This window comes from Priapulus caudatus, unplaced genomic scaffold, assembly GCF_000485595.1.
Source record: "Priapulus caudatus unplaced genomic scaffold, Priapulus_caudatus-5.0.1 Scaffold367, whole genome shotgun sequence".
NCBI classification, from domain to species: Eukaryota; Metazoa; Priapulida; class Priapulimorpha; order Priapulimorphida; family Priapulidae; genus Priapulus; species Priapulus caudatus.
In genome coordinates this window covers 253,012-263,650 of record NW_014577428.1, presented here as the reverse complement: position 1 = coordinate 263,650, position 10,639 = coordinate 253,012, and the positions used below count along the sequence as shown (strand labels likewise).

Below are 10,639 nucleotides of genomic sequence, written 5' to 3'. Positions count from 1 at the left end.
ATTTGTGAGAGTGGAATTATGGGGAGGGGTAACAAAAATTATAGGGCCGTCTTGTATGTTTAAAAAAATATTAACGAATATGTATGATGATAAATGTAATAGTTTCTGCTCATCTGACGAACGTCAGAGGCAGCTCTGTAGATCGCCAATGATTGTCCGTGTGTCCGGCTGTGCGTCCAGTCAGGCGTGCGTCCGTCACGTTCGGCGCCACAAATCTTAAACCGCTCGACTTACGTCAAATATTGCGAACGTCGGGCTGGGGGGGGATCGGGAAAAGGATCAGTATGACAATTTGGGCGGTCAAAGCGCAAAAGGTCAAGATGTGTAATCGGAGGGGGATATTTCCGCCTTAACTTAGGCGTATAGGAGGAAATCGGAATTGCCGCACAAAATCTTACGGCTTGAACTATGCCTTAATATTCGGATGCTAAGTTGCAAATGGGCAGGAAAGCCCTCACCAGTGCAAAATGGAGTGTCCAGGTCAAAGGCAGTCGGGGAAGGGCAGATATCAGGATTTCTGAGACATGCCTAATGACAGAGTGTTTAAACTTTTTTGGGTCAGCGCATGCTGACTCTACCATTTTATCACTTTATTGAAGGACATGAAATGTGCTTTCCACTGACGTGCGAAGAGCAAGTGTCTGACAACCTTTTGACCCTCAAGAAAGAGGGTAGTACGTGGATTGCCTGAAACTGCCTAATTAGTTCACAGTTCGCGATATTCATGGCAACTACCATAATCTGAAAAGCCAATAACCTGATAGACCGAACGGCCTAGAGCACAGGAGTCACACGGCTCAAAAGTCGTTGGATCTTATCCCAACGAATTTTAGTATTACTTGTAGTGTTTTCTGTATTTTAGATCTTATCCACTTAACAAGATATTTTGGTTCCAAGTAACGCAAATTATTTACCCATATTCTTCTACAACAAATTAATAAGAACAAATAATAAAAAAAAAATAGGGTTAGGTTAGGGTCACAAGCCCACCATTAAAACAGGAGGTTCAGGCACGCGATTTGTATCAACCAATGAGTTTTGGAGAGTATGCAGAAGGTTGCTGACAAGGAGTGTGACGACAACGCCGGTAGCTGCATATCTGCGCCTAACAAAGGGTCGCCTCACGCTACGATGAAATGTTCCTACGGTTATAACCGTAGTACAGGACTCAGTTATGAGCGCAGACACTCTGCGGCTCTGTTGATATAAAACTCACTTAATTATGATATATAAGTGTACAGGCAGATAATAGTTCGCATTGAAAGCTGCCTGTAAAACCAAGGCAATCTGTTTAAGATCGCATCGTAAAACGTTGCAAATCAAAATGTTGTTTACTAGATATATAGAGTGTAATGAGCGATGCAAGTAAGCCAGCCTAGATGCAACATTCCTCAGTTGGATGTCACCGTTTGGGACTCACAATTTGACTGTTGCGTGGCATTCGTCTGCCAGTATAGACGGTCTTTCAGCATGATGCAGAAACACCACGAACGCACTAAGTAAGGACTAGGAGTAAAACGTATGATTTTTATTGGCGGCGGAGGCATAGTTTGTTCCTCTTCTTCCATATTCGCGACAAAAAGCGATACAGCCATTCCAGTACGTGTATACACAAAGTTGAAAACTGAAGTGAGAGTAGTGATGTTATTTTTTTTTATTAACAGAATAATGAAACTGGTTAATCAAATTTAAATGTAAATTAGGCCCTTTTATAAAAGAATCACAGATGATGTGGGCTTTCCTCTGCCAGTGTGAAGAGTAAGTGTCTGATCAACCTTGGACCCCAAAGGGGCCGTTTAAACATGGATTGTGACTGTTTTACAACAATAGCCACTGAATGCTTTGCCGATATAGAACCCCACCACGCCGCCCTTCCCCCACTTCCCTCAGAGGAGTCCCTCTTCCCCCTCCCCCACCCTTCCCATCACCACCACTACGCTCGCAGCTCGACGCATATCATGTAAAACATGTTATGTATGAGCGGAAGTCATTAAAGTTACACAGGCTATCTTAGTTACTGTGACTACCGTAGGTAAGCAAAGCCATTCATAGATTTAGATCCCGTATTGTAGTATCTCATAGATATTGCTACTGAGCGGAAGCGGTGGCAGGAGGCGCACTTGATCGGTGCAGTGAGTTTATCAGAAGAATACCTGGCTACCTGTTAAAACAAGTAGCAGCAAGCTAGTATACAACTGCCAGACCATTAAAAGTTGGATTTTTGTAGAAATTTCACGCGAGTCACGGTGAATGGCTGTATATTGTCTTAGAAATGTAGGTACTTATAATTATGTGTATTGATTTTGACTGTATAGAGTAGCTGTCCGGCAATGAGAATTTTCTGCGGATTCACAGATTTCCGGGTTTTGGTTTTTATATTTTAGTCATTTTTGAGATTGATGCAAAAAACTAATAAAAAGTGCTGGGGGGGGGGGGGGGAAATGCGTACTTTTTTGTCAAAATGGACGCCATATTTAATTTAGACTTCATAAAAAGTCAGGAAAAGTACGTCAAATTTCACACAGACGTAACAGAACTCCTGATAAATATCGTGGTGTATCTATGTAATGTAAATTAAGGCATGCTACCATGGTTACCATGGTTAACCACCACATAAAACATTGAAATTTCATAGAAAATGACAATACTTTGAATTGTTAGTCACGAAATGTGTCTTTTACTAAGATCGGAATGGACTTACAATTTTCTCCAGTATGCATGGAAATGGCCTATCTGCCCTTCCAAATTTCAAAAATTTCTTGGGGGGTACGCCCCCAGACCCCCCTAGCAGGACATGTGTGCTATGCACACTGTTATCGTGCCTTTGGCACGAATTGAAACATTTCCTCCAAAAACATCTTAACCTGTTCTCATGCCTGAGCTGTCCCTGGATGAAGTATTATGTTCACAATTATAGCACTAGGTCTATTATTATTAAACATGTTACAGACGTAAAGTGTTCCAGGAAAAAGCTCGTAAATTAAAACTCCGGAATGTTAATTACATTTTCTGATTTAATTAATTACTTCCATTATATATTTGGAGATTCGGGAAATTTTTCTTGCAAAAGAAATAGGTTTTGCACAATTGTAAATACAAATAAATAAACAGTGTCAAATAATTATGTTTTGACATTTAGTCATGTAACACAGTAAACTGGTAATACTGACATGGAATAAGAGTTCATAATAAGCAGGGCTTCCTCTGGATGTTTTAAAGGGATAGTAGACTCTAGGATTTTACTGCATACAACTGCAATCGTCTATACCCACACGCATTTGTTACCAGATACCTAATTTAATTGTTATAATTAATTACACATCAACGCTACGAAATTTGAACGGCGCCATGACACCCGCGACCGTGCTGCCACCCCGAAAAAGTTGCGTATTTGACAATTTATTTTGCTTGATACAGACTGAGGGCTAATCACAAAAGTGCAATTAGATTTATACCTAAATGCTATTTAACCGAACGATATTCATTTTAGGGCAAATTTATCCATATTATAACTGAAACTATATAATTATGTCGTTTATAAGATATTACAATCCTTTTGCTTTTAAATTAATAAATAAGAAACACCCTCGGTCTGTAGCCCTAGGCTGAAAAGTGGTTTTGCGCAACTTATCAGATCGTGCGCTTTGAGTGGCGCCACCGTCGTTGTAATCAAACTGTAGTCGTTAGTTTTAAAACATTTTTTAATAATATTTCTAATGGTGATTGAACCATGAAACTTTTTATGTAGCGTAATTTTAACCTAAATTAACTGAAAATAACTCTAGAACCTAGAGTAAACGATCCCTTTAAGGTTATGTTTGATATAAATCATCACGTGTTATGTTTGGTAATAAAGGCTTGAAACCATTATTATAGCATCATCACCATAATCTTGTTTACATAACGTGTTTGCCTACTAAATAAGGAGCATTCTGACATATATAGCATGCTCATGCAGACTAGACAATTTTTGATATATCGGTCATTTAATATACTAATGGAAGGAAAATGTTCATTATTTTTAACTCATTTCATTGATTCAACCTAATTTTATTACAACTCACAGATAGCTACACTCACTAAATTGCTGTTATAGTATTAACTACGAATCATTTGAGCTATTTTGAGAATAAATTAGATAAGTATTATTGAAATTATAGCCAAAAACCCAAATAGTAGTATAATGTGATACCTGTTAACTCGCAATGTGGTGCTGTACGCCAGCAGGTGGCGCTGTTCAATTGGCACTATCAGACAATCTGCAGGACCTTCTGTAGTATGTGTGTGCAAAGTTTCACAATTCTAACCAAAAGTGCACAATGTGCCCATTTTTGTGTGCTTGTCCTTGTGTTCTGATTGTCCTAGCATCTGTTCCCAATTTAATATTGGCCAGCTTCGGGATACTGTTTCTGGCACCCACATTGGCCTTTGTCTTGGTGAGGTGATCCTTGTAGGTTAGAGAGCGGTCTAATGTAACACCTAGGTAGACTGGGTTATGGGTATGTGGACAGCCATTTCTCATACCATTTGACTTTCAATTAACGATTTGCATCTCTGCTTTTTAGATGGAGGTCACTTATTTGTGACCCGATCTGGCAAAATGAGTCAGATGTAGCAAGTAGAGATTTTTCTCTACAGGCCAAATACACAGTAGAGCATTCATTTTATCGATTTTTCGTTTTTTATTAATTTGACTAGAAAACATACTCAATTTTTATTTGCCGAAGTGCACAGTGGTCGATATAATGTTCTAATTTAACATTTTGTAGACCCTATCCCTCACAAACTTGCATAGATTTTCCTAAAACCATGAGAGAAAATGCCGAAATTAACTTCGATTTCAAGCCACGTGTAATCGGGGAAACACTAATGATATGCACATCAACGTAAACGTTGGGATTTTCTCTTTCGCTATTTGGCAATTTTTAAAATTGCGACTAAAAATAAGCCCGGAAATGTCATTCTAGGTCCGGAGCCCATTGTCAGAAACAAAATTAGTCTTAACATTAGTCTTAACACTAACATTTTCTCGTAGACCATTGGCAGCACTTTGTTTCGTATTGTTATGAGGAAATCTGCTACGATTTTTCATTCAGGTAACTTCGCAGCGTTTCTGTCGACGGTGTAAGAGAAAAAGTTCATGCTAAGACTAATGTTAAGACTAATTTTGTTTCTGACAACGGGCTCCTGGTCTTTTGAGCTTGCCAACTGGTTTCATAATTAATTCATTATTAATAATATTAATTGATCAGTCAGGGATAACTGCTCATTCACTCAGAGGACAAACACTTAATTATTTATTATTTATGACTTAATGAAGTAATTATTTAATTCGCTTCAAGGATGTAGTCAGGGTTACAGACAGGTCACCGTATTACAACATAACTTAAACTGCTCACCAAATTCGATCAAGCACATAACTATTTAATAAAAAAAGATAATAAATTTAAACGAGATGTCTCTCCACATTCATGATGAATATAATCATAAAAAATTTATCACTAATTACGTCACAGCAAAAATTGTAAATTTATACAAAAATTGCTTGTTACACATTTCTCAAAAACGCAGAGTTGGGACCTAAACTTTTAGCCATAGTATGAATTAGTAAACGGTCCCTGGAATTTTTTGTAATGTTTTATTTTAGAACATGGCTATTTTTACAACAATATTTATGATATTGTTGTATCTTACAAAAAAGTTTTCGTTCATCTTTTCAACTTATTACCGCCGCCCAACGGAGTTGGAGGGGAGGTTATGTTTTCGCTCTCGTGTGTTCGTGTGTTAGTGTGTTAGTGTGTTCGCGCGATCGATATTAGCGCCTCGAGTCAGCGAGCCAGCCAGTGCAGCGAGCCAGCGAGCGTGTACATGTCAGCGAGCAGCAGCAACGAGCGGCTGCTACAAGCGAGCGAGCACACTGGCGTATATCATCGGTTATTCGTGTGTTCGTGAGTCGTATGGCGTATGTCGCTGGCGGGGGTATGCACTCTCCGTGAGTGCACTGTCTAGTTTCCTATGTTACTTTTTCTATGACTTCTTTGATATTATAATATACTTTACAGTCACGTATTATGTATGTAGCGGCTATTCCATAATCATGTTCGTAATTTATTTTGTTTTAACATGGCGACTCTTTTATTTGTCCAACTCCCCTAATAAGACATGTAATGTCATTTGAAAACCTCCCTGGCTCTTGTAGTCTCATCTTCCATGTAAATTTCGATTATAAAAGTTTTGTACCAACTTTTCATGGTAAAATATAGGGCGTGACATATACACGAATGTGGCTTATACGCGAGTAAATGCGGTATTTCACACGGCGATCATTTTATGCAGACGCTTTCTCTAGGTGATGGAAAGTTTCTCTGTGGTATTAATTGTTATATATGTCGATGGATTCATATATATATATATATATATATATATATATATATAATATATAATATATATATGAAGATGTATTTATATAATAATAAAAATTATGAGCGTGGATTATCAGATATGTGTTTATCTGTGTAGTACATGCAAATGCCCTCCCCGATTTAATGGTGTAGTTCGATTGCTGGTTCTGGAGGATGAGACGATTTTTTATTATTTGAATTTGATTGGATGGATAGACATTACAAGATCAAGTTTGTCATGCAAAATATAGGAAAGGTTATTCTTGGTTTTCGTGTAACAATCCTAAATATGTTGGTCCACCTTTCCATGCACTAACTAATGAAGGTGTAATACTGCTGTGCAAATAGAATAAGGCCTAGTTACCATAGCAACAATGTTAAAATCAATATCTTGGATCGTTATCAAATATAGCAGTCATAGAAACAAGCTGAAAATGCAATGGTAACATTGCAAGTGTAAGCAAGGCATATAATTAAGGCTTTTAAACGCCACTACTACAATTTACACATTACATCAACACTTGTCAAACCAATGTTGAGAATATCTTTGGCACTACTAGTTCAGAGTTTTTTTTCACTTGAATTGATTATTATGTAGAATTAATATAGGGCGTAGATGCATGACAAACGTACACCCTCTGAAATATAATTTGTGTCTTACATTGATGGAAGACCCTGACAGTAATGTTTACAGGACTGGTAATATTATTACTTTGTGTGGTATCACATTTTTAATAGTACGCAAAGATCGTTGGCAAAAATCATGGCTATTTTATGTAGACTAAGAACTATAGTTGCTTAATATGTTAATATATATCCTAGGTGGATAGTATATAACATATCTAAATTGGGGCACGTAAAAGTCTATTATCATCCATCCATTATCATCCATTATCATTAATTATTGTGGTGCATATCGTGTTTGTATATAGTTGTTAGGCCTAGCCCTACGTGCTTAAGGATCCACTTAGGCTTTAGTCTGCATTTTATTTGATCAATGACACCTCTGGGCATACATATTTAGTTTACTTGTCATGTAAAAAATTTTCAACCAAAATTTTATAAATATTCACCATAGAAAAATCGTGACGTAGTCGATTTAAAAGTGATGGCCATACATTTGCTTACAACAGCGGTGTAAATATAAGTGCAGTTTTGTGATTAGCTCTCGGTCTGTAACATGCAAAATAAATCTGAAAAAATGTGTTGATGTAGGTTAATGGTATTTTATAGTGTACATAATTTATATATATAATAATTTATTATAATTATCATTATAAAAAAAGTAACCAGATTTCTAACAAATATTTTTGTCATTTTTCATTCATCTGTAGCTTTAATCACGGTTTCAAATCCTAGTGATACAAAAATGTATTTGGTAATAATAAAATCATTTCACTCTTGCAGCCAAAGATAGCAGCAAGGTAACGACAGTAGTAGTGACGCCTGGAATCGGGCCTGATCGGCCACATGAAGTGTCATACTCAGATGCAAAAGTGATTGGGAATGGATCATTTGGCGTCGTGTACCAGGCTAAGCTGTGCAACACTGGTGATATGATCGCCATTAAGAAGGTGTTGCAGGATAAACGGTTTAAGGTAAGAATGCTTCATGTCTGTTGGAATTCATGTCTACATTGTAGAAAAAGCTGTGAGTACAACTGCAGCTCTGTAAACGAAATTTTGACCTAACGCTGGCATTGGCCTTATACTAAGTGTGCACCTATACACCTTTTTTATCAAATAAAACTGATATAGAAATGGCGGAGTTTTATGAGGGAAGGGTGGAGATCGGGGCGAAGTTAGGCTTGGCCGGTGAGCAACTAGTTCGATTTGTAGAAGATAAAGAAAAGCAGTAAGAAGAGGAGGAGAAATGCACATTAGAGAGAGAAATGAGGTTGAAAGAAACAACGTTAGAAAAGGAGGTGCTGGAAAAACAAATTCAAATGGAAAGAGTATTTAGAGGGGTGATCAGAATGAAGCCCCCCCCCCACCGGAAATGGGCAGACCAGAGCTAAAGCCAGCGTCCCGAAGTTGGCTTCATTTGACGAGAGTCAGGAAAACATAGATGATTATATACGAAGGTTTGAGAGGTATGCTGACAGTGTTGGGTGGGAGCAGGCTGATAGGGCTTTGCATCTAAGCGCTCTGCTCAAAGGGAAAGCTTTAGCAGTATATGCGAGAGTATCCCCGGCCCAAGCGCTGAATACAATTGCCTAAAGGATGCAAGAGGTTTCAGCTAACGGCCAAAGGATTTCAAACCAAGTTCCAGTAAACCAAGTTATAGTAATCCCCTGCTAGGGGAAACCCCCAGTCAGTTTGTAGACCGTATAGACAACTACCTGAACCGGTGAATGGAGATGGGATACGTGGAAAAAGACTATGAGGGACTGATGGACCTAGTCCTCAGGAAACAATTCCTGTTGGCGTGTGCGAAAAACCTTGGCGTGTTCCTGAAAGAGAAATGACTGAAGGATATGGCAGAGGTTGTGGAAACAGCCGACCTCTACCTAGAAGCGCACGGTGACAGGGAGTGTACGGCTACCCAGAAATGTAACTAAGTTCCGGCTCAGCTTTGATCAGCTCATTGAGAAAAGCGTGCCAAGTGCAGTCCAGACAAGGGCCCAGGGAGAAGAGGCGAAGAGAGAGGGGGTCGAAAGTCTCTGCCATGCGCAATAGAAGCGGTGAGTGTCGCAGACATAAGGGCCGGCTAAGGCAGTGACGAATCGTTACATGAGCAGTGGAAGCTGGCAGAAACTGGGGAAAATAAACTGTCGGGAAGTTTAAACGCCTTTTGGTAAGTGGTGCGAAAGGGACTTCTTTCTGACCTGTGCCGGTGCTCTACTATAAACCAGCTGCCCCGTTCATTTGCATGTAGATGGTGTAACCCCTAGTCGGCATCTTTACTGTTCGCCTACTTTTCAGGTTTATTACCTGTTTTTCCCGTGAATGCTAATGGCTATTTTACGGCTTTCACCTTCACTAGAAATCGCAAACGTGCGAACTATGTCTTGCAAAACCCGGGTAACGTCGTGCATATGCCGCACGGCACTCGAGGTCATAGTCTCTGTCATTGTGCTTTATTATTTTTATTGTCGCGTTTATTTCCCTTGCAATCTATCTCTCTATTTCTCAATATTGAACTGTGCTTTCATAACACTACTGAATCACTTTTTTCCTATTGACTTTTAAGAGATCTATTTGTGTTTCTATGACAAATATTTTAGCCAGAATTAGGTAATTGCCCAGTCTACTGGTCTAGCCAAATAACTGCATGATCATGAACACAACTTAACATTGTAAAACATATTGGCTATTTAATCTTGATAATTAAAACGGGGTTAACAGGACATGGAAAGTCAGCACGCCATTTTTTTGGATTAGAAATCCTGCTAATTGTTATGAAAAATTCCTAAATAGCAGTTTGACGTTTTGTAGCCCGAGTGTAAGGGTCATAATGTATAATTTATGTATGTCTCCATACCCTGAGTTTAGTGTTTATAATTTACAAATTCCGTATGGGGCGGGTTACCGTAACCCTATTTTCCGTTATTATATATGTTTGTTAATTACATAAGTCATTTCGATAACATAGAATGTAAACTAATAATTTTAGCAAAACATTTATGGTAAGTGTCACAACGTAATGATCAGCCTCTCTGTTTCAGAATCGAGAATTACAGCTCATGCGTCAGTTAGAACACTGCAACATTGTAAAGTTATTATATTTTTTCTACTCAAGTGGAGAAAAGGTAAGTGGAAATTCACCAAGCAAGCAATTCTCAGGAACAAGTGCCTTTCTATTTAATCCAGTAAAGGGCCGGACACACCAGGCGATTGCATCGGGCGATGGCATCGCCCGATTCTATCGCGCAGTCGTGGACACACCAGGCGATTGCATCGGGCGATGGCATCGCCCGATTCTATCGCGCAGTCGTGGACACACCAGGCGATTGCATCGGGCGATGGCATCGGGCGATAGCATCGCCCGATTCTTGCGCGCGCAGTGCGATTGACTGATGAACTCTGATTGGCTGATGAATTGTACAATCGGGCGATGTTATTGCCGGTCGCGGACACACCAGGCGATTGCATCGGGCGATTGCATCGGGCGATAATATCAAAACGTTTTGATCTGTGCGATGGCATCGGCCGATGGCATCGGGCGATGAAATCGGCGGCGATTGAGTGGACACACCAGGCGATTTTCCACGCCGATGCCATCGGCCGATGGCATCG

At 39.2% G+C, this 10,639-nt stretch overlaps 1 protein-coding gene across 3 annotated transcripts in view; it reads left to right on the top strand.

The window, feature by feature from the left end:
- The window catches only part of LOC106809608 (glycogen synthase kinase-3 beta-like), a 41,372-nt gene that overhangs the window by 6,919 nt on the left and 23,814 nt on the right, over positions 1-10,639 (top strand). For all 3 annotated transcript variants that reach the window (XM_014812745.1, XM_014812743.1, XM_014812744.1), the window contains exons 3-4: positions 7,809-7,999; positions 10,069-10,152. In XM_014812745.1, coding sequence (XP_014668231.1) covers positions 7,809-7,999; positions 10,069-10,152 — 275 coding nt within the window. The remainder of the gene's footprint in view (positions 1-7,808; positions 8,000-10,068; positions 10,153-10,639) is intronic.